We start from the raw sequence: 25,829 nt of genomic DNA, 5'->3' as shown, positions 1-25,829 counted from the left end.
GATCAGGCTTCTGTTGTTCCCTCCCGGTTTGGTGCTTGCTAACTTGGAGAGGGCATCTGCTCTGCTATTGAGATCCCGAGTTATATGCTTAACTTCGGTTTCCACAAAGTGCCCTAAGTGTTCCAAGGTTCTTTCCAAGTACCTTTTCATGTTCGGGTCTTTAGCCTGATACGCTCCATTTATCTGGGAGGTCACCACTTGAGAGTCGCTGTATATCACCACTTTTGTTGCACCGACCTCTTCTGCCAGTTTCAACCCTGCAATCAGGGCTTCATACTCTGCTTGATTATTTGAAGCTAGGAATTCAAATTTGAGGGATACCTCTATTTGGGTTCCCCTTTCGTCGGCCAGTATTATGCCTGCACCGCTTCCTGTCTTGTTTGAGGATCCATCTACGTAAAGTTACCATGTAGTTGGCTTCTCTTGATCTCCCGCATATTCTGCTATGAAGTCGGTGAGGCATTGGGCTTTGATCGCTGTCCGAGTTTCATACTTTAAGTCAAACTCGTAGAGCTCTATTGCCCATTAAACCATTCTCCCTGCAACATCCGTCTTCTGGAGGATTTGCTTCATGGGCTGGTTCGTTCGGACTCTTATAGTATGTGCCTGAAAATAAGGCCGTAGCCTTCGTGAGGCTATTACTAAGGAGTAGGCAAACTTCTCTAGTTTGTGGTACCTTAGCTCGGGACCTTGCAGGACTTTGCTGATAAAGTAAACTGGATGTTGTCCGACCTCGTCCTCCCTTATCAGGGCTGATGCGATAGCTTTATCTGCTACTGATAGATATAGGACGAGATCTTCCCCGACTAGAGGTCGGGTCAGGATTGGCGGTTGGCTCAGGAATCTTTTGAACTCTTGGAACGCTTCTTCGCATTCTGGAGTCCATTCGAACTGGCATCCCTTTCTTAGTAAAGAAATAGTGGAAGGGATTTGAGTGCTGATCCTGCCAAGAACCTGGAGAGGGCTGCTAGTCGGCCATTCAATTGTTGGACCTCTCTTAGGCAAGTCGGGCTCTTCATTTCAAGGATGGCTTTACGCTTATCGGGATTTGCTTCGATCCCTCTCTGTGTTAGCATGAACCCTAGAAATTTTCCAGCCTCCACCGCGAAGGTACACTTTGCGGGATTTAGCCTCATCCCGTGCAACCTTATGGTGTCGAAGACTTGCGAGAAGTCTGTCAAGAGATCAGCTTCTTCCTTAGTTTTCACTAGCATGTCGTCTACGTAGACTTCTATTAAGCTCCCGACGTGGGGGCAAACACCTTGTTCATCAGCCTTTGGTATGTGGCCCCTGCATTTTTTAGTCCAAATGGCATGACCACGTAGCAGAAATTTGCTCGGGGCGTGATGAACGATGTTTTCTCTTGGTCTGGCTCATACATAAGGATTTGGTTATATCCCGAGTAGGCATCCATGAACGACAAGTATTGATACCCCGAGCTAGAGTCTACTAGGGCGTCAATACTTGGAAGTGGATAAGGATCCTTAGGACATGCTTTATTTAAGTCGGTGTAGTCGACACACATTCTCCATTTGCCATTTTGCTTCTTGACTAGCACTACATTTGCTAGCCATGTTGGATATTTGACTTCTCTGATGAAGCCGGCTTCTAGGAGTGCCTGTACTTGCTCTTCCACCGCTAGAGCTCGTTCAGGGCCAAGCTTGCGCCTTTTCTGTTGTACAGGTCGGGATCCTGGATACACCGAGAGCTTGTGGGACATAAGCTCGGGATCTATCCCAGGCATGTCGGAGGCTTTCCAAGCAAAGAGGTCAGAGTTGTCCCTTAGGAGTTCAGTCAACCCTTGCTTCAGGGTTTCCCCTAGGTTGGCTCCTATGTTGGTATTTTTTTCTTCCTCTTTGCCGACCTGTATTTCCTCGGTTTTTCCTCCTGGCTGTGGTCGCAACTCTTCTTTGGCCCTTGCTCCACCGAGTTCTATGGTGTTGACTTCTTTGCCTTTTCCCCTTAGGTTCAGGCTTTCATTGTAGCACTTTCTTACCAATTTCTGGTCCCCACGCACCGTCGCTATCCCCGCTGATGTCGGGAATTTCATGCAGAGATGCGGGGTAGATACCACTGCTCCTAGTCGGTTTAGGGTAGCTCTTTCGATTAGGGCATTATACGCTGACCCCACGTTGATGACTATGAAGCCTATGTTCAGAGTTTTGGATTTTTCTCCTTTTCTAAAAGTAGTGTGGAGGGGTAGGAAACCCAGTGATTTTATTGGCGTATCACCTAGCCCATACAAGGTGTCGGGGTAGGCTTTCAGCTCCCTTTCGTCAAGCTCTAGTTTATCAAACGCAGGCTTGAAAAGGATGTCTGCTGAACTTCCTTGGTCCACCAGAGTTCTGTGGAGATGGGCGTTGGCTAGGATCATGGTTATTACCACCGGATCATCGTGTCAGGGGATTATTCATTGCCCATCTTCCTTTGTGAATGAGATGGTAGGAAGATCGGGTGATTCACTTTCGACCTGGTAGATTCGCTTGTATGGTGGTGGATCTCTTCTGTTCGCATCATCTTGCTTTCTCTTTCCATGATTGTCCGACCTTTTCATGAGATATCTATCAAGTCGGCCTTCTCTGGCCAGCTTTTCTATCACATTCTTGAGGTCGTAACAGTCGTTTGTTGAGTGACCATATATTTTATGGTACTCGCAGTAGTCGCTGCGACTCCCCCCTTTTTTATTCTTGATGGGTCTGGGAGGCGGCAGCCTTTCAGTATTGCAAATTTCTCTGTATACGTCCACTATGAAAACCTTTAGAGGAGTATAAGAGTGATATTTCCTGGGTCTGTCGAGACCGAGGTCTTCTTTCTTCTTTGGCTCCCTCTCCCTGTCTTTTATCGAGGGGAGGTGCCCAGGTTGCCAGCTTGACTCTCTCAGTCTGGCATTTTCCTCCATGTTGATGTACTTCTCAGCTCTTTCTTGTACATCACTCAAAGAGGTGGGGTGTCTTTTTGATATGGACTGTGAGAAGGGTCCTTCTCTAAGCCCATTTACTAGCCCCATAATGACTGCCTCGGTGGGCAGGTCTTGAATCTCTAAGCATGCTTTGTTGAATATTTCCATATAATCCCGTAGAGGTTCTCCGACCTCCTGTTTTATCCCCAGGAGGCTCGGTGCATGCTTTACCTTGTCTTTCTGAATGGAGAATCTCATTAGGAATTTTCTCGAGAGGTCTTCAAAGCTGGTGACCGACCTTGGAGGGAGGCTATCGAACCACTTCATTGCTGCTTTCGATAAGGTGGTCGGGAAAGCTTTGCAGCGTGTTGCATCAGAAGCATCAGCCAGATACATCCAACTTTTAAAGTTGCTTAAATGATGCTTTGGATCTATGGTTCCATCATAGAGGTCCATGTCGGGGCTTTTAAAGTTTCTTGGAACTTTTGCCCTCATTATGTCCTCACTAAAGGGGTCCTCCCCTCCTGGGGGTGACTCTTCTCGGTCGCTGTGGGAGTTCCGACTTTTGAGGGAGAATTCTAACTTTAAGAGTTTTTCTTCTAACTCTTTTCGTTGTTCCATCTCCTCTCTTAAGTGCTTTTCTATTTCCCTTTGTCGCTCCCGCTCCTGTTCCAGTTGTTCCAAGCGACCTTGGTGGCCATGAAATAGCCCCATTAGTTCGGTTGCACTTCCGATTCACGCCCCTCGGAGGAGTTCATCTTCGGATTTTTAAATCCGGAGGTGCCTTCCCTATGTTGGTCGTTGGTTCCCTGGTGAAAGGTTAGGTCTGCGTCATTGTTTCTGATATCTAGATTCTCTTGTTCAGAATCTGATGCCACATGACCATCTTCCTGTGACATGTCCACCATTACTGGTTGATCTCTCGAGTCCCCGGCAACGGCGCCAATGTTACGGTGGGTAACCGGAGATTAATGGGTTGGACAAGTTTGGCTGGCCCAATCGTCTCAACAATGAAACGTCCAAGTGAGTTGGTGATCCAAAGCTCCCGTCCGACTTGTGTAAGGGAGAATGAGGGGTGGTACCTGCAAAGACACTCCGATGCCAAAGTCAGCAAAGGGGTAAAACAGGTCTAGAGAGTATTGGGCTTCTTTGATACCTGAAAGGTGTCAGTGTATTTATAGGGTTGAACCCATAACCACCGCTGAAGTAGTTCCACCTTTTAAGGTGGATAACCGTTCCTTTATCTTAGGGAGGTTGAGATATGGCTCCTGGAAGTGGGTAGATAGATTTTAGGGGCAGTTACTCATTTGAATGAGTGATTATCTGCCAGCTAATCTTCGTCTCCGACTTCTTTAGGGTTAATCGTGATAAGAACCGACTTCGTGGGGAGGAGGTCGGTACAAGGCGAAGCTCAACCCTTTTGGATTAGGCCTTTTGTTGAGACCTGGGCCTTATCGTTGGGTCAGGGTATGAACAATAACGTAACCATTAAACAATTTAATTATTTTGTTACTTTTCGAATAATATATGTTATAAAATATTGATTTGAGTAGTAAAAATAATAATATTTTATTAAAAAATAGTAAAAGCGATTTCTCTAATTATTGAGATAAATTTAATAAATTGGAAATAAAAATATACTATGTTCAAATCACTGTAGAAATATTTTGAAAATTATATCGATCGTACCTTTAATATTCTAAATGTGTCACCGAGATATATTATTTTAGAATTTCTTTTAAATTCCTCAGAAAAGCAAAAAAGAAAATTAGTCAATAAATCATATCTAACATTAATTGTACATTTTTATAGTTTCGAGATATATTCATTGAATCAAACATGTAATTCTCTTTAAATGCCCAAATCAAAGTCTTATCTTGGTAGAACTTATTGACATGATATCTGCATAGTTGGTAGAAATTAATATTTTGAACCATATTGCATGCACCTTAAAGAATATGAACTTATCGTTAGAATTTGGTTGAATTAGTCCCATATTATTTAGGATAACAAATGGAGTGGGTGGTCTAGACTATAAATATGAGGCTAAGTTCTCCATATTTTTTGTACCAGTCGGAAACACTTAAAGCTTGTATCTGACTTTTTTTTTTCTCTATACCTTTTGATTAGAGAGTGTTGTGAGATGTAGTTAAATATTTGCTTTGAGAGTGTGGGTATACTGTGGTGCTGATGTTAGAGAGAAAGAAGTCTATGTGTTGTAACAATTTTCACATAGTGATATTCTCTAGTTGTCATTTGGCAACGGCCGTGGTTTTTTCTCCAGTAATTGGAGTTTTCACGTTAAATTCTTGTGTTGTGATTGTGTCTATTTTATTTCTCTGTGAAAGGTATTTTCTCAAGGAAGAATGGTGTATTATTCCCAACAAGTGGTATCAGAGCTTCGGTTCGGTGGTATTTATTCTTAGTATGCTCTGTAGTTGCAGCCTAGTTTGACCTTCCACATCAGAAAAATAATTTTGTCCTGTAGCTTGAGGTTGATCTTTGGTTGCTGTTGTTGTTGCTGGAAGGCAGTGTTACACTGTGAGAGTGCAGCTTGGAAAGGTTCTGGCTAAGGAAAGACCTGGTATTTAAGTGTGTCCATTGTGACCCACCTCTCTTTCCTGGGGACCCTTCCTAGTGTACGGTCTACAGTTGAGTTATACTATTCCAGTATACGGTTGCAACAATGTCAGGATATTCAAGTGTTGTGAAGCTTGAAATAGAAAAATATGATGGAAGAATCAATTTTGCCTTGTGGCAAATACAAGTCAAGGATGTGTTGATACAATCAGGTTTGCACAAGGCGTTAAAGGAGAATATATCTGGTATGAAGGATGAAGAATGGGAGGAACTAGATTTGAGAGCTGCAAGTGCTATTCGCCTGTATTTGGCTAAGAATGTTCTTACAAATGTGCAAGGAATGAAAACAGCCAAGGAACTTTGGGATAAACTCGAAGGGTTGTATTAGGTAAAGGGCATCTCAAATCGGTTGTTATTGAAGGAGCAGTTCCATAATCTACGCATGGATCACAATGTGAAAATCTCCGACCATCTTAGTGCTATCAATGGTATTGTCTCTGAATTAGAGGCAACTGGATGAAAATTGATGATGTAGATAAGGCACTAAGGCTCATATTGTCTCTCCCTTCTTCCTATGAGTATATCAAACCTGTTTTAATGTATGGAAAGAAAAATCTGAATTTTGAAGAAGTTGCCAGTAAACTCATTGCTGAAGAAAGAAGAATGAAAAATGAGGGTAGCACTTCATCAGATTTGGCGCTTGTAGCTAGAGGTGACAATTATGGAAAAGAAAATCGTGGAAGGAGTGTAACATGCTGGAAATGTGGAAAGCCTGGGCATGTAAAAAGAAATTGTCCAGGTAATGCGGTTTCAGAAAAAGGCTCTCAATCTGATACTTGCAATATTGCTCTCTCTATGAGAGAAGATGATGTTCTCTAGAAGACAAGAAGTATCATCATGGTATTACTGCATTGCCATGGATAAGGATAAGTTGTGGCAATCGGGTCCACAATTGCAAACTGGCATTGATTGGCGTTGAGATGCAAGGTGTGTGGCGGAGTTATGTCGATGGCTGAAGAACTTCCAGAAAAAGCCAATTTGGAAGTTGCACCATGAATTTTCAGTAAGGTTTCGATCTGTACCAAAGCGAAATGCTTGGAGTGGTCTAATTCCAAGTGAGTATACTTTTATGGTGGAGTATGATAGTTCTCTGAACTATGATTGTCGGTATAGACAATGGCACCAAAGAATTGTCGGTGTTGATTATGGAAGCTGAAGATGTGTGACTATTTCAATCAAGGTGGAGATTGCTAGAATTTGGTTAAATTAGTCCCACATTGCTTAGGATAGCAAATGGAGTGGGTGGCCTAAGCTATAAATATGAGGCTAAGTTCTCCATATTTATTGCACCAGTCGGAAACACTTAAAGCTTGTATCTGACTTTGCTTTTCCTCTATACCTTTTGATTAGAGAGTGTTGTGAGGTGTAGTTAAATATTTGCTTTGAGAGTGTGGGTGTACTGGGGTGCCGGTGTTAGAGAGAAAGAAGTCTATGTGTTGTAACAATTTTCACATAGTGATATTCTCTGGTTGTCATTTGGCAACGGCCGTGGTTTTTTCTCCAGTAATTGGAGTTTTCACGTTAAATTCTTGTGTTGTGATTGTGTCTATTTTATTTCTCTATAAAATATATTTTCTCAAGGGAGAATGGTGTATTATTCCCAATACTTATCCCTAAAAAAGGGGCTGATTAATTTGGTTATGGAAGTGGTGGGTGTGTTGTCCTAGGTTATGGGATGAGGAGGAGCTAGACCAATATGTGGGACAGCTTTTTTGGTCAGAGTTGTTGATGAGAAATCGGACCTAACGATTTCCTCTTTCAGCTTTCTCTGAGCAAATCGGAGGGTCCGTTTTGCATGGAGAGGAGACAAGAAAATCGAACCCTGCGACTTGTACATGCGGATAGTTTATTTTTATAATCATTGAAGGTAATCGCATGGTCCGTTTTGTTTGTTAAGGAAAACTTGGTCCGCATAGTTACTACAAGTCCCTCGGTCCGATTTGCTTATAACAAGTCCCTCGATCCGATTTGCTTATAACAAGTCCCTGGATCCGATTTATTTGTGATCTGACACCATACGCATGTAAAGCTCTTCTCCCTTCCATAACGCCGTCCAGCACCAACAACCCCTTCATAACTAAATTAATTTCCGTAAAAAAGGTATATGTACTTAAATTATCACAAAATCAAATATATTAATTCTTATAAAGTTATAGTACACAAAGATATGATATTTGAATAAATTTAATTATAACTTAAATACAAATCTTTTCAGACATAGAAAGATTAATTAGCAGTAAGGACGGCTAGTAAAGGTTAATTAAAAAGAGAGATTAAATATGTTAAAATTATTAATAAAGACCATAATAAATTTATTTAAAGAAAAAGGCTATATTATTTTCATTAAGTGACAATGTTATTCTTCAACGTCATATTTTTTTTATCTACCATTTTTCACCTGCCCAAAATTAAAGTTCTTAAAATATCCAATTTCACTAACCTGTATATTGACTATCCCATTATATTTGTATAATCCATGAACCCAATTTCATTTATCCTATCATCAAGAATCGGATGAACTTTTCCAACTTATTTACATTCATGATATTGATAACATAGGCTGTTGGCTAGAATCTCCTCGTTGCAACTTTAATTAATACCCAAAAAGCTAAGATAGATTTTGTAGGAATCAGATGGCGTGGTCGCCCATAAAAAAAAATAAAAATAAAAAAAATAAAAATAAAAATAAAAACCTTAACTTAAGGAGAAAGGGAAAGGATAACACCGTTACGAATAATATTGTCGTTTTACAATTTTCTTTGTTGGTCCTTATTCTTAAATAAATTTTATTAGGTCTAATAATTTTAATTTAATTAGTCTTTTTTATTAATTAATGTGTGCCAAAGGTCCTTTAGGATATTTTTTTTCTAAAATCAATTAGGATTCAAGGTCAAATGAAAAAATCAAATTGAATACCAACAATTATTATATAGTTAAAGGAATAAAAATATGGTTGTATTTAACGAAATTCTGATTTTTATCCTAAAATGCTCAACTTTGATAAAAAAAACTAAATATATTATTATTATTATTATTACTATTATTATTATTATTATTGTATGAAATACTCAGACAAGAAAAATTAAAAAATTAAACAAAAGACTCTTCGACAATATCATCACAGATTATTGATCTGACACCAATAAACTTTATTACAGTTCTCATCAATTGCAATATCTCACTTCATCAGCCACTACTTTAGAGTCCAATTAGCAACACAAATCCACACAACGACGGGGGACATGTTCACTCCATACGCAGCATGGACAATGGTTCACTGTAAAATATCGAAACACGACATTTTTTTGTTTCACCTTATTATATTGATATTTACGGCATTTAATATATACACTAGTAAGAATAATGATGATAACTAAAAAAATCAGGATAATATGTTTGAAACTTACCTTCGATATTATAATTCTCACGAGATTCATCATATTTGAACATATGCTTATTTGTTAGTACAGGCCTAGGAACCTTCACAAATATATTATCTCCATTTGTTGAAATAACTAAGAATGCTATACTTATGAAGACGTATGAGAAGAGAACAAAAGCCAGTGTTTCTTTTCTAACCATCTTTAATTTTCAATCCAATACAATTTTTGTTCTGGCTAACCTTTGGAGTATTTATAATGGTGAAAATTTAGGTACACTTAATAAATTTTATATGAAGTTGATAATTGAGACTCATTAAATAATTTTATTGTTTAATTAAATTATCATCTAACTTTTAATTATTAAATTTATATAAAATTAATTGCATATGAATTTCTACCATTTATAATATTATAGGTATCTTAATACAACTTTGATTTGTGGTATATTCAAATATTTTATGACACTTATGGAATGCTTTAATAACATACATGAATGTTATAAACTTTAAATACGGAGATTTTTTATTTTAATAAATAATTTAAATATTTTATTTACGGATATAGATAATTTACTTAATATACTAAAATTAGATTTTTTCCCAACTACTAAAGGTGACGTGTCGATTTCTTATGCTTCCGTTTTTCCTCCAAAACGAATAAATTTTTTTTCTATTCTAAATTATTTTATTGTAATTATATTATAATTAATACTGAATGAATAATATATAATTATACTAATTTAGCAATATATCTTCATTATAATTATATCAAATCAATATTTAATACACTATTAAACTACTTATCAATTATCAATTAAAAATACTTTTAATAATTTTAATGATATTAATAATATCAATAATAGTAATAATAATAATAAAAAATCTTTGTTATCCAATTCACGTATATCAAATAATTTTTTTAAATTATTTTATAAAAAATATCTTTAATATAATTATATTATAATTAATATTTAATGAATAATATATAATTATACTAATTTAGAAACATATTTTCATTATAATTGTATCAAATCAAAATTTAATGTATTATTAAAAAATTACCTTAATAATAGGTAATTTACATATTTATTTTTGTTTTACTAAAGTCTATATATAGTGTTTTCCTGTGGTACATGAATCTAAATTTGAGAGTCAATTCATAATTTTATATTTAGTATTTTTTTTTACTACTTCATAGAATAAGAATGTATTCTTCATTTTTTATTGAAATTGATCCTTTTAAGGTACAATTTACAATTTTTTATAATATTTTTTATATACTCATTCTATTATATTATTCTTTTGATAATTTTTTATTTGTTGTTACTCTAAGTTATTCTTATCGTCTAATGTTCCAGTTCGATTGTCTTTTGCCACAATCATTTACAATGTATCACATCCATGAAATACCTCATCGAGTTGTCTTCACTGATTCGGGTTTCAACTACATGGATGTAAGCGTTCAAAGAAGAGGCAATAGTCTCTACTTTACCGAAGGATGGCTGAATCTACTCACCTATTATGACCAACCCAATGGAATGTGGTTAAAGTTAGATTTCTTAGGAGGAGCTCGATTTTTGATAGAGGAATTGCATCCACGGAACTTTATAATTACGTTAATCATATAATTTTATATACAAACATTGATACAGTGTTGTTTCATGTATATATTTTGCAGGTATCAAAGGATAGCATTGACTTGTTATTCAGTAGGTTTAAATTATTTATTGTTTATTACAAAACTTTCTGCATTAGGATTCTCTATTAATTTGTTCTTCATTTTGAGCTAATTTTGATATTTTCTTACTTCACAGTAAACCAACATATAAGACTTTGTTGGTAGATTTAAGTATTATTAGATTATTTATGGTCATATCGAATATATATGCCTGATTTATTGAAAAAAGTAGATTAAATAACTATTTTATAGTTAATACAATTAACACTATATTAAGAAAAGAAAAATAACGCTAACAAGTTATTTTTTTATTAATTAAATTATTATAATTAAAATGCAATTTAACATCACAACTTAAAATTATAATTTCAATCTTATCACGTGCACGGCATGGGTGATTAAACTTGTAATATACTAAAACTGAGTTTTTCCCCAACTAATGAAGGTGAGGTGTCAATCTCTCGTGACTCCGTTCTCCCTCCAAAATGAACTTTTCTATTCTCTATTCTAAATTATTTTATAAAAAATATCTTTATTATAATTATATTATAATGAATGTTTAATGAATAATACATAATTATACTAATTTAGAAACATATCTTTATTATAATTATATCAAATCAATATTTAATGCATTATTAAACTACTTATCAATTATCAATTAAAAATACTTTTAATCATTTTAATAATAATAATAATAATAATAATAATAATAATAATAATAATAATAATAATAATAATAATGATAATTACCCGTGATATCATTTATTGAAAAAAATATAACATAAAAAATATCATTTATTTAAAATATCATTTATTGTATATAATTCATAAAAAAATATGTTTCACTTTTATTATTAATTAGAAGATAACTTATTTATATTTTGATTAATTTTATTTATTTATTTATTTATTTATTTATTTATTATTATTATTATTATTATTATTATTATTATTATAGAAAGATAAATTAATAACCATATTATTATTTATCAATATATTAATATTGATAATGATTACATAAAAAATATTTAATATTTAATATTTTTATATTATTTATTTTTTATATATTTTAATATATTTATAAATATTTTTTATTATTTTTATATGCTATATGTTTACCTCTATTATTTTAAAATTTCTGGATCGGTCACTACTTTTGAACGTATTTCTTAATTTATTTTTTATAATTCATTGAATACAATTTATTACAGTAAATTAATTATATCAATTAACTGATTTGATTAGATATTTAAATATAACACGATTTATTATAATTCATATCAATCAAATAATTGTAATTTATTATATCAATTATTTTAATTTAGTAATTTATAAGGTACATTATAACATAGATGATTTGTTACTTATAATGATTAAATACAATAAATACAGATTAATTTAGTTAAAAAAAGTTATTGTCTCATATGTTTTCCTATTTATTTTTTAATTTATGAAATCCAATCAATTATAATAAATTAATTATATCAACTAATTAATTTAATCAATTATTTCCTAATTTATTTTTTTGAATTCAATAAATCAAATAAAATCAATTATACTAATTATTTGTATCAACTAACTGATTTGATTAATTCTTAAAAATATTTTTATTTATTTTATTTTATTTATTTAAATACATGAATTATAACTGATTAGTTATTTAATTTTATTACGATAAATATCAAATTCTATTCCGAATATAAAAATATAAAATTTTATTCCTTCTATTTTTATTTTATCACTATAAAAGACTATATAAACTAGAAGAAAATATCATTCATTTACCAATTATTCTTTCATTAGGTCTTTTACAACAATTCTTTTTCTTCCTATGAGGCGTCGAAAGAAGTCAAATATCGTGGACACAAACCACCACACAATCTTCAACTCCCATGCTCATCATTCAGAACAATATATGATATGTTATTCATGAAGCATTTATAGACCATGGTGTTATCATGTATGCATAAATAAAAAAATCAATAATTAAGCTTTAGTCATTTACCTGTTTGTGTGGTATATTATAGTGTGAAATTACTTTCAATTTGTGTTGTGCAATGATATTATGGTTTAATTTAAGCTTTTGTTTTAAAACTGTGTTATGATTTTATCTCGTCATTTTCTCTTAGATATCAAGTTAATGTATTTTTTATTTATTATTATTGAAACGGATGTGATATAAAATTTGAAAAAAAAAATAAAACTCTCACACTTAATTTATTTTATTGTAGTCTTTTATCTCTTCTATTTCTTTTTATTTTCTTCTTATTCATTTTATTTTTTTTAAATATCATATAATTTATTATAATTTATACCAATTAATTAATTATAATTCATTATATCAGTTAGTTTAATTCATTAATTTATAATATACATGATAAAATAGATTATTTGTTACTTATACGTTTATTCTTTTAAAATCTAAATCTGAATAATTATATTTTTAGTTTTAGTTGTGAACAAAATATTATTAATAATAAATGATAATTAACCACTCATATTTTTAATCAAAGTGTTTGGATAATTTTTATATTTATTAATATTAATTGTTGATTATTTTTCGTTAATAAATTGTATTATAATTTTGTGTTAGTTCATAATTGATTAATGATTAATATTCATGAAACTATGTTATTCTAAATTTTATATTTTACAAATATTTTATTTAAATATATTTTAAATATAAAAATGTATTATTTTTAATAATATCATACTTTTACTTTTTTATTATTCTAAATAAATATTTTATCAAATACTAATTAAAGTCATCCTTCCATTTGCTTTTACTAATTTATTATCTAACTATTATATAAAATTAAAATCATATTAATAAATTTAATATTAAAGTTCATTTGGCTTTTTATTTAGAGTATTTTTCAATTTTTGTAGTCTAATCAACCAAAACTATTAAATTATAAATAGTCACTTCTATCTTATTTTATATTATTAACTAATTAAAATTACTAAAATTTAATAATACAATTTTCTTTCATATTTTGATATTTAGTTCAATACATCTAAGTTATATAATAATCATTTTAATTTTTATATTTTATAATGCAATACTACATACATTAATAGTAAAATAACATAGTAAATTTTCATGTTTTAATATTAAATATAAAATTAATACGTACAAAAATTTTTAAGCTTTTAAATCAATACGAATCATTGTAAATAATACTTATTTATGGCATATCAAAGAAATACAGAATCTTAAGTTTAGCATATAAAAATTTAGGAACATGTTATATGTATAAATGTAATTGTATAGTATTATTTTTTTTAATGGTGTAGACCAACAACTCTAATTTTATTTTACGGTCAAATTTAAAAAAAAAAGTTGTAATTATAAAGGTAGTCAGAAAAAAACAACAAAATTAATAAAAAAATAGTTAACTTATATTATTCTATTAATTTATTTAATATATTAAATTATTTTTATTTATATTAAGATTAATTTTAAATATTTTAAAATAAAAGGTATAATTAATTATAATTTGCATCTTAAATTATGTTGAGTACATGATATTCTATTGTGCTGCTAAAAGTAAAAATGAGATAACAAATATAATTTTATCTCTTAATTCTGTATATTTATTTATATTTAATACTTTTTCACGATTAATTTTATACGATGTTGGTATATTAAATAAAAATACCTGTTATAATAAAAAAAAATAAAATTTCAATCAATAATTTTATATTTTTTACTTTTTTTTTCAATTTTATTTTAGATTTTAATTTATTACTAAAAAGTAGTGAAATTCTATTGATATTGAAATAAAGTTGCAAAAAGGTCCATAGGGTAGAATAAATAAAATAATGTGATACCCACATTACAACATCCAAATAAAACAACCTAAGATCTAAAATATTTATCTTTCTCTTTCTCGCCGTCTATTATATTATCGATTCTATTATATAAAAATCAATTTTTTACATTTAATGATAGAGTCAATCGTAGCAGGTTTCTGAGAGTGTTTCTTAATTATTTTGTTTAACTCATTAAATACAATTCATTATGATGCATTAATTATATCAACTAATTTATTTGATTAGATATTTAAGTATCACACAATTTTAAATTATGTAAATTGATTTGATTTTTATGATATATAAATTTAAGGAATAAATTAAAATAATATAACTTATTACTTATTTAATTTGAGTACAACAAATACAAAATTAATTTAGTCAAAAGTTTATTATTTTCTAATCTTCTATACATAAAAATGACAAAATAAAATTGTAAAAATAATCTTTTTATCGTTTTTGCTATTTTAATTTTATTTTCTTTGCTTTTTTTTACGTGTAATTTTATTTTACATTAAATTTGTGTCTTTAATAACAAAACATACTCATATTAATTCTCATATAATAATATATTTTTCTCCTATGTTAATTAAAGAATTTCAATAATTATCAACTACATCTAATAGAATGACTGAGAAGTGAGAACTACGACAAGTTAAATCCATATTCAAAATGCTAAAACGAAGGAAAGAAAACAGTTGATATATGATTAGAGAAAAATATATAATAACGATAAATATACTAAAACTATATTTTTCCTCTAACTAATAAAAGTAAGATGTCAATTTCTCATGAATTCATTTTTTCTCTAAAATGAAATCACTATTTTCTCTTCTAAATTTATTTTAAAAAAATATCTTTATTATAATTATATTACAATTAACATTTAACGAATAATGCATGATTATACTAATTTAGAAAAATATCTTTATTATAATTATATAAAATCAATATTTAATACATTATCAACTAATAAAAGTGAAGTGTCAATTCCTCATTAATTCATTTTCCTTCCAAAATGAAAGCACTATTCTCTCTTCTAAATTTATTTTAGAAAAATATCTTTATTATAATTATATTACAATATTACAACTATATTACAAGTAGCATTTAATGAATAATGCATAATTATAGTAATTTAGAAAAATAAAATAAAGTTCAGTAATTTATCTTTCGACTGCACACGTATGTAGAATAACTTTTAAGAAGGAGTCATGTATAGTAAATACGGTCGATGACTGTAAAACTGTATACTAACATTGATATAATATTATTTCAGGTATATGTTTTGCGGGTATCAAAGAAAAGTGTTGAGTTATTTTTTAGTGGGTTTAAATTATTTATTGTTTATTAGAGAATTTTGTGTATTAGAATTTTCTAATAATTTATTATTTATTTTGAGTTGATTTTGATATGTTCTTACTTGACAGTAAAATAATATATAAAAAATTGTTGGTGGGTCTAAATACTACTAGGTTATTTATGGTCACATTGAGTATATATGTTTGATTTATTGAAAAAAGCAAATTACTAAAACTAATTAATAACTATTTTAGAGTTAATACATTTAATACTAGATTAAGAAAAAATAAACAATACATAATATGTTACATTTTTATTAATCAAATTATTATAATTTAAATTAATCTTAACAAAAGAATTTAAAATTATAATTCAATCTTATCACGTACATGCATGGCACGGGCTATTACACTTGTTTATAACATATTTATTGATTTTTATTTTTTTACATATCTCATTTACAGTGTAAACGAATTAATATTGCTTATATCTATTTTTACGGTGTAAACGAGATATGTATATTTTGTTTTTAAAAAACTCTCTCTTTCTATTCTTTTTCTATTTTATTTAAAATGAGATATAAATATTTGTAAGTATAAAAATATAGTTTTTATTAACATAAAAATATAATATCTTAAAATAATAAAAAAGTGTTAATAATTTGATATATTTTATTATTATTTAGATTTAATTAATTTATATACCAGAATTATTTTTAATAAATAAATTATATCTCAATTAAAAATTTGAAGTATAATTTGAATTGATTTAATGTGAATCCTAATGAAAAATTGTCCGTGGATAAAAATTGATGAGTGAAAGAAGCAATAGTGTTAATAGTGGTACTTAAGAAAAAGATAACTATGTTAATAGTAGGCAGTTTAATATTATCAGTTATGTGCTTTTTCACTCATTTCAATGGTTGAAGGAGTAAACGTGTTAATAGTGTTAATAGTAAAAAGTTTAAATTTAAATTAGTTTAGTGTAAATCCAAATTTTTAACTAACCTATACGCTCATTAATCTAAACTAACAGTCTAACGTCACTGTTATTTGAAATTATCTAATTCAATACAAACAAACATAAAGAAGTTATTAATTTAAAATTCAAATGAGCGAGTTTCTACAAGAATAATGTACTAATTTTAAATGGATAATTTTAAATTATGTGATACATCTATTAATTAATTAATTAAAATTGTATATCTCCAATGTTATTCTGAAATCGCTCATCTTTTCTGTTATTTAAAATCGTGAATCTTTTCTATTATTTGAAACGAAATATTTTTAAGAGTTTGGTCCAATTTAAATTATTAATGTTTTTTATTTTCAAAAATTATTTTTTTATATTTATAAATACACGTATCATATTTATACTGTAAACGAGATAATTAGGAATGTATCTGGTTTACCGTGTAAACAAGATACATTCATAATTATCTCACTGTAAACGAGATAAATCAATGTGATGTAAATTGATAAATATACTATAAATTATATATCTCGGTAACAGTCCTGCTACACATCCATATAATTTTCCATCCAAGTTCATCTAGGTTGGCCCAACACCAAAAAAACCTAATCCCATTAAATGAGTGTATATTACACGCGTCCAAACCCCCAAAAATATTTAACATTCATTCACGCTTCATTATGAAAAAACGTTCATTTTTCAATCTTGAAACTGTTACTGGAGAACTTCGAATCTCTCTCAAAATCTCTCAAAGCTCGATCATTTTTCTTGCGGAAACTCCTTATACTTAGGAATCGCGAGAAGATCTCAAAAGAAAGAACAAAAAAATAAATGAAAACAGCAACAGAGACTGCGAAAGGTATGATAAAAACTACTGTTCATTTAAAATCTCGCAATCACGCGTTTCTCCTAGTTGCATTTTAGGTTTACCAGATTGAGTTGCTTTGTTTAGTAGATCGACTTATTCTGAATCAATTTTTTTTGCGTAATGAGGGCATAAGAATGGAAATGTATTCTTATTTTCATTCAGTTTAGTGGAGTTAGTCATTTTGATTCACTTTATTGTTAGTGAGTTCAGTTGAGTCCTTTTGCATGCAAAAATGCTTTTTGTTGTTGATTGAATGTTATTCACAACATGAATGGTGTTCTGTTTAGTGGGCTTAGTGATTTTCATTCACTTGGTTGTTAGTATATTCAGTTGAGTCCTTTTGGATGTAGAAATATTTTTCTTGATGATTGAATATTTATCATGTTTTATTCAGAACATGAATAGTGTTCAGTTCAGTGGAGTTGGACATTTTCATTCATTTAATTGTTAAATGTTTAGTTGAGTCCTTTTGTACGAAGAAATATTTTTCTTGATGATTGAATGTTTATCATATTTTTATTCAGAGCATGAATGGCGTTCAGTTTAGTGCAGTTGGCCATTTTGATTCACTTGATTGTTAATGTGTTCTGTAGAGTTCTTTTTCATGTAGAAATGTTTATCTTGTTGATTGAATGTTTATCATATTTTATTCAAATCATGAATAGGGTTCGGTTCAGTAGAGCTAATGATTTTGATTCACCTGATTGTTATGTGTTCAGTTGAGTTCTTTTGTATGCAGAAATATTTTTCTAGCTGTTTGAATGTTTATCACGTTTTATTCAGAACATCAAGGGATTTTGGTTCAGTGGGGTTGGTCATTTTGATTCACCTAATTGTTATGTGTTCAGTTAAGTTCTTTTGTATGTAGAAATATTTTTCTAGCTGTTTGAATATTTATCACGTTTTATTCAGAACATCAAGAGAGTTTGGATCAGTGGGGTTGGTTATTTTGATTCACTTTATTAAAATATGCATGCTTGTGCTTGTCGGTATATTAAGTGAAGTATTGACCAAATTTTTTTGTCCTTACAACAAAAATAAAGAAGACAATGGTCACAAAGAAGGAGAAGCCGCGCTATAACGTAAGCATGCATACACATTAAATATAACGTAAGCATACATACATACACATTAAATCAGTATCAGTATCAGTATCATTATATACCTAAACTCCACAAATAAATTGAGATTAGAATGGAGTCACATGAGAGCTCTATTAGGGTTTCACTCAAAGAACATGATCTAGTGCAACGAAGTACTAAAAAAGTCAAAACACGAGAGATTAATCTTAACCAATTGGGGGATAGTATGGGTCTCACAACTGGAATTGATTCTACTAACTCGACAAGGCCAAAAGTCTCGTATAGAGACTGCTTGCTGGTGACACCAAGCATTATGGAAGAAGACCCAAGCCCACACTCTGTGAACTCTAATGATAGCAAAACAAATTCGGAGGATCGTTGGTATATGGACGAGGAAAACCTCCAAAAGGAAGAAAAATATTTTGATCCATGTCTTGAGATCAAGGTGACGAAGGAAGAATTCGATGATTGGTGTAAGCCGTGGCATGCCTCACTCATTATCAAAGTACTAGGGAAGCGAGTGAATCTCGGTTTCATGGAGCAACTCCTTGGAAGGGACTGGGTAATGAAAGGTAAGATTAATGTTATTGATAAAGATCGTGACTATTTCTTGGTTCATTTTTCAGAGGAGGAGGACTATTCCTTTACGCTCACAAGAGGATCGTGGATGATAGCTGGGCATTATTTGATTGTGAAAAAGTGGAGACCTTTCTTTTTGGAATCAGAAAGAGCAGATAAGAAGATTCGGTGTCGATTTGGATCCCGAATTTACCTATGGAACTCTATAACCCTCGATTTCTGTGGAAAGTTGGATCAACTTTAGGAACGATGCTGAAGATTGATAAAGCAACATCCATCTACTCTCGTGAAAGATTCACGAGAATTTTTGTAGAAATTGATCTTACGAAGAAATTAATCCCTCGTATCTCTGTGCTGGGTAGTACCTTGAGTGTTGAATATGAAGGCCTTCATCTTATCTGTTTCACATGTGGACTCTATAGCCAACAATTAGAAGATTGTAGTAAGAACTTCTCTGATGATAATAGCCACCGTGCGGAAGAATATTCAAGTGAAGGGGATAATTCAGGCGAGAAAAATGAAATGATGATAATGGAAGAAAATAATATGGAAAGTCCGGTTACGGTGCAGGGATCACAGCATAATCAAAAGCCACTAAATTTTGGATTGTGGATGATGATGAGGCGCCAAATAAGGAAAAAAATAGAAACATTAATTATGGGATAGAAATTTGTTGTCAACGAAAAATAATCTCTTACGATTAGGGAAGGTGGGAATCCTAAGATGGTGCAATTAAGTGAGACAGGATCACGATATAATGTCCTGTATGAAGATGGTAAAATTGATGAGCAAGATAACACTATACACGTTGAAGACAATCAAGAGGCCATGTAATGTGGACTAGTGAATCCTAGTTTTCCAAAGGAAAGTGGGCCAAAACCCCAGGTGGATCAAAAAAACTTAAGGCTTGTATCGGGAAAAAACCCACAAATTGCAAAAAAGAAGTAGACCGCTCTTAATGGGCCAGGAGCTCTCAACAAAATCAAAAGACCAGAGTGAAAGATGCTACAAGAAAGGTGAAAGTCCCAAAAAGTTCATCCAAAATATCCTATCCCCAACGATCAGCCTCGAGAAATAGTGAAACCATGGCTATGGAGGCCGAGATGCTCGCAAATATGAGGATGTTACAGCAAGAACAAAGGGAATCCTTTGAGGCTTTGAAAATTATGAAAAATATTATAGAGGAGCATGTGGTGTGAATGATGGGTTTTCATCCCAAATCCCGAAGAGCATCCTAAAAGAAGGGGCGTGGAGAAGTCAGGGGAGCCCTATGCGAAAGGAGAAGCCGCCGGATGGCAATTCAGCACCTATTGGTAATACTGCCAGCATTTCGTCGAGACATGGAGATAATGATATGGTGGACATGCCGATGCCGGCTGCTGGGGTTTGTCCCCAAAATTGATTTTGGGTATGTATCTACCTTTCCTTTTCTCATTTGTGGTCATGATGAATCTTATTGCTTGGAATTGTAGAGGAGCGGGGGATAAAACGTTTCTGGCACTTATTAAAGATATTAAAAGAGAATATAGTGCTAGTTTTTGTATTTTGTTGGAAACACACATTAGTGGTAATCGTGGAAGAACTATTTGTGAGAAATTAAATTAGGCTTTGATAATTTTTTTATTGAGGATGCTAGAGGTTTCTCTAGTGGTATATGGTGCCTGTGGAATAATTCTGTTTGGACTGTGGATATTATTTCTCATAGCTCTCAGATGGTGCACATGGAGGTGAGGCAGGGCAGTTAACACCCTGGCTCCTTTCGGCTATATATGGTAGCCCACAAAGAGCGAGTAGAAGAAATCTTTTGATGATTGTACCTTTCTTTATATCGGGTTTGAAGAAGTATCACCGTCTTTTGATGATTGTACTTTTCTTTAAGGTCTTTCCATAGATCTGTAGGATCTTTTAATGTGAAATATTCATTTTTCAATCCTTCGTCAAGATGACGACGAAGAAAAATTATGACTTTGGCTTTATCCTTCTGAGATGCATTATTTTCAGCCTTAATGGTATCTTCAAGATCTATTAAATCTAGTATCAATGATAAATAATTGTTTCTAGATATATCAATTGCATTAAATTCAAGATGAGAGAGCTTCGATATAATGAAAATTTGTTACCTGGAGTCTTCCTAAATTTTGATTAAAGTCTCGTGTTGATAACGTGTTGTAAAATAAATAAATAAGGAAGAGAAAATAGATATAAAATAAAGAAACATAAATAGATAGTTTTAGTATTAATATTATGTTCACCAATATAATTACTTAATATAATAGAGATAATTCATATATTTAAAAATTTATGTAGCAACATAAAAGAGAGAAAGTGAAATATTAGTAATGTATAGAAAGAAAAGAGTATTATTGTTGTGTATAAAGAGAGAAAGGAAAGTATTTGTTATTGATTGTGTGTTACTAACGGAGGCTTAACCTCCTATCTATACACATACAAAAGGTATATTTTCAATGTTATTAAATTTATTCTCTCTTGAAAATTGACATCCACTTATTTAACCTTATCACAACAATATTTTTTTTAAAAAAATCGTAATTAAATCAAACACAGCACCATTGTTATCAAACCGACTCGATCCGACCGGTTCGATCAGAGACTCGGTCATCCGATCACCTAGCCGGGCCAAGCCACTCGTTGAATCGGCTATGCATTAGACCCAGTGGAACTTCGTTCGACCCAACGGGTTTACGTAAACTTGATAACCCGGCCGGTTAATTTAAATCGGTCCGGGTCATTTTTTTTTAAATGAAAACGGCGTCGTTTAGCTTTCAGTTGCCCACTCCCCTTTGGCCCTTTCAACGAAACCCTAATGGGTATCGCCCCTCCCCATTGCACCTAATATGAGAATCCGATTCTAGTGGAACCCCCCAGCCAACCTCGTCTCTCTGCTCCTTTGTCGTCGGCACTCGTAGTTCCTTACCGTCGCCCTCACCTCGTCACTCCATCGTCTCTCCCCTCATCTCGTTACTCTGTCGTCTCTCTACTCACCTCGTTACTCTCAGTCTCTCACGGTCACAGCCTCACCTCGTCGCTCTCTCAGTCTTTCACCTTGTCGTCGTCGCGGTTCCTTGCTCCTGCCTTGCATTCACTTCGTCGGCGGCAAAAAGTTCACAGAAGACCGAACTAATCAAGCTATGCATCTGCTCCCTCAGGTTAGTCGGGTGGTGGTCGTCGTCTTCTTGTGCCGCGGTCCAGGAACCAGTTAACTAGGTGAGCTCCCTTCAAGTTTTCAACCCTGGTCTTTCACTAGAATTGTTGTTGAATACTGAACCTGGTGGTTGCTGTTGTAATTGAATTTTAGAGTTGTTGAAGCTGAGCATATTTTAGTTAGTATTGTTATTGAGTCTGGTGGTTATTACTATTGTACTTGATTTTTTAGAGTTGTTATTGAATCTGGTGGTTATTACTTTAGTTAGAATTTTCTTGAACTTGAATCTGGTGACTGCTGATGTTAGCATTTAATTTTTTAGAGTTATTGTTTGTTGCTGGTTGTTGTGTTGTTTTAGAGCTATTGTTATTTGTTGTTGGTTTTTTTTAGAGTTGCTGTTTGTTGAATCATCAGTGAACTTTGGTGGAATGATAGTGGTTACTATGTTGCTTAAAAATTGACTTAAGTAAATCTTTTGTTGCTGAAAATATTTTTTATTTTTTTTATTAATTGCTATTACGAATTATTTTTTATATTGATTTAAATTGAGAATATATTTTGTACTAAAGATTAGTTTATCGTTTTTTTAGATTATTAGTTATATTTAAAATTTGATATTAAATTATTAATGTTTGTAAAAACTTACATTCTAAGACATTATTTTAATTTTATTTATATAATTTTATATTTTTTTAATTATGAGCGGATTAATCCAAAGAATCAATAACCAATCGAGTAAACCAATAATCCATTATGACCGAATTGATTACCCGTTCCATTCTAATACAGCACTGGCTTCAATTGAGAGAAAGAAAGAGATGATGTTCTGCTCCACCCTCCCATCCACGCCTTCCCACCACCACCAGAAAGTACTTGACCCACCGCCGTCCACCGTCAATGCCACTAACTTCAACACCGTACTCGAACTCAAACAAGTACACGCATTTCTCGTCAAAACCCAAAGCCATCACTCTCTCCCTCTCACTCGCGTCGCTCTCATCTGCGCCCTCACCAACCATTTCTCTTACGCTCACAAAATCCTCCGCCTCTCACCAAACTCCCAAGAACTCGTTCCATGGAACTTCTGCCTCAAACATTTCGCCGAAGGAGAGTCCCCTCACGACGCCATCACTCTCTTCCGTCGCCTCCGCCAAATGGGTACCCCAATCCCTGACCACTTCACGTGTTCCTTCGTTCTCAAAGCCTGTACTCGTGTTTCCGACATTCAAACTGGGAGAATCATTCATGGCTTCGTGGTGAAGCTTGGGTTAACAGCTAATTTGGTTTTGCAAAATATGATTGTGCATTTGTATGCAGTTTGCGGGGAGATGAGTGATGCGCGCCTTGTGTTCGATAAAATGCCTCAGCGAGATGTTGTTACTTGGAACATAATGATAAGTCAGTTGGTTAAGGCGGGTGACTTCCGTGGTGCTTATGGTTTGTTTTGTCTGATGCCAGAGAGGAATGTGAAGACTTGGACGTCCATGATTTCGGGGTTTGTCCGGTGTGGGAAGTCGGAGGAAGCTGTAGGGTTGTTCTTGGAGATGGAGAGGGAACGTTTGAGGCCAAATGAGGTGACCGTGGTGGCAGTTTTAGCGGCTTGTGCTGATTTGGGTGACTTGGAGCTTGGCAGGAGTGTTCACCAGTTCGCAGATCGGAGTGGGTTTCATGGGAATGTACATGTTTGTAACACACTGATTGATATGTATGTGAAGTGCGGATGCTTGGAAGAGGGTTACAGAGTTTTTGAAGCCATGAGAGATCGAAGAACTGTTGTATCGTGGTCGAGCATGATAGCAGGGTTTGCCATGCACGGTTATGGAGAGAAGGCTCTAGAATTGTATGATGAGATGATTGAATCAAGTGTGGAGCCAAATCATGTGACATTCATTGGGCTCCTCCATTCTTGTAGCCACATGGGATTGGTCGAAAAGGGTCGAGAGTTTTTTGCCACCATGACCAGAGCATATGGAATAGTGCCTAGGATTGAGCATTATGGTTGCTTGGTTGATCTCCTGAGTCGCGCAGGGCTATTGAAAGAGGCTCATGAGGTTATCATAAACATGCCTATATCGCCAAATGGGGTCATTTGGGGGGCTCTGCTTGGTGGTTGCAGGCTTCATAAGAACATCGAATTGGCTGAGGAAGCTATGAAACATATCTCGGAATTGGATCCACTTAATGATGGATACTACATTGTTCTCTCGAATGCTTATGCAGAGGTGGGAAAATGGGAAGAAGTAACGAAAATCAGGAAGTTGATGAAGAACAGAGGGGTGAAGAAAACGCCTGGATGCAGTTCAATCACAATAGATGGAACAGTTCATGAGTTTGTAGCAGGGGACGAGTCTCATCCTGAATGTGATGAGGTATTTGAGATGTGGGAAAAACTATTAGTGAAGATGAAGGAAAAAGGGTATGTGCCAAATACTTCAGTTGTGCTTCTTGATGTGGAAGATAAAGAAAAGGAGAAGTTCCTCTTTCGCCATAGTGAAAAACTGGCACTTGTGTATGGGTTGATGAACACAAAACCTGGAATGCCTATTAGGATTATCAAGAATCTTCGTATGTGTGAGGATTGTCATGCTGCTTTTAAAATACTATCTGCCATTGAAAAGAAAGAAATTGTGGTGCGTGATCGGAGTAGGTTTCATTGTTTCAAAAATGGTGATTGTACATGCAAGGATTATTGGTAGTTATTTTATGCGTTTGCTGACAAGTAAATATAAGCTTTTAATGACAAGAACTTTTCGCTCATGATAAGGATAATTCAGCAGAATTGAAGGTAATGAGTGTGATCATGTGAAACAATATAAAGTAAATAAAAGAAAGGATCTGACGAGATAACTGGTACTCAGTTAAATGCTGATAATTATTGCTAATTATCATTGCTCTAACGCCTCTGATTGTGGACTACTGTTCATGATTCCAAAAGGAGAAATCAATATGGGAAGAACAAATGGGCTTGGTTGAAAATCTTGTTGACTATACACGTATCATGTTTTAGATGTTTGATGTAACAACTAAAGCTTCTGCTCTCTGTCGTTATGGAGTAGAGCCTTGGCAATTTGAAATATGTAACAATAATTAAAATATTAACATACCTAAGTAGAGAGTTAACTTGTAAAATTTGGTAGTGTGTTGGCTTGAAATGTTGAACGTTAATCATTATCAAAGTTATTACAAAGATTTCAGTATGCTAATTTTCGAATGAAGCCTCTAAACCATTTCCAAAGCCAATCCAATTTGAAGATGTTGCATCACAGTTGAGAATGATCTTGGAGAATTAATTTCTACACAAAATAAAAATAAAAATAAAAACATATGAATTTTAGTATCACTAAATGATTTACCGGAAGTTGTTCTTTTAAAAAATGTATTATTACTAATTCTTATTCTTGAAGGCTTTGCGCCGTATATCCTTTGGTCCATTATTATCTTCAAA

General features: G+C 32.6%; 1 protein-coding gene and 1 long non-coding RNA gene across 2 annotated transcripts; one reads left to right on the top strand and one right to left on the bottom strand.

Annotated features, from left to right (window-relative positions):
- Positions 1–8,644: 8,644 nt before the first annotated feature.
- LOC112708433 (uncharacterized) lies at positions 8,645–9,128 on the bottom strand. Its single transcript, XR_003156333.3, has 2 exons — positions 8,947–9,128; positions 8,645–8,816 (listed from the first exon to the last, which is right to left on the bottom strand). It is a non-coding gene; the product is annotated as an uncharacterized lncRNA (long non-coding RNA).
- Positions 9,129–23,082: 13,954 nt separating this feature from the next.
- On the top strand, positions 23,083–25,080 carry LOC112707361 (pentatricopeptide repeat-containing protein At3g62890). The gene has a single exon (XM_025759067.2). The coding sequence runs from the start codon at positions 23,083–23,085 to the stop codon at positions 25,078–25,080; it is 1,998 nt and encodes a 665-aa protein (XP_025614852.2).
- Positions 25,081–25,829: the final 749 nt, after the last annotated feature.

Source organism: Arachis hypogaea, chromosome 8 (assembly GCF_003086295.3).
Source record: "Arachis hypogaea cultivar Tifrunner chromosome 8, arahy.Tifrunner.gnm2.J5K5, whole genome shotgun sequence".
NCBI lineage: Eukaryota > Viridiplantae > Streptophyta > Magnoliopsida > Fabales > Fabaceae > Arachis > Arachis hypogaea.
Note: the sequence above shows the minus strand (reverse complement) of the source record. Positions and strands in the feature narration are given on the sequence as shown.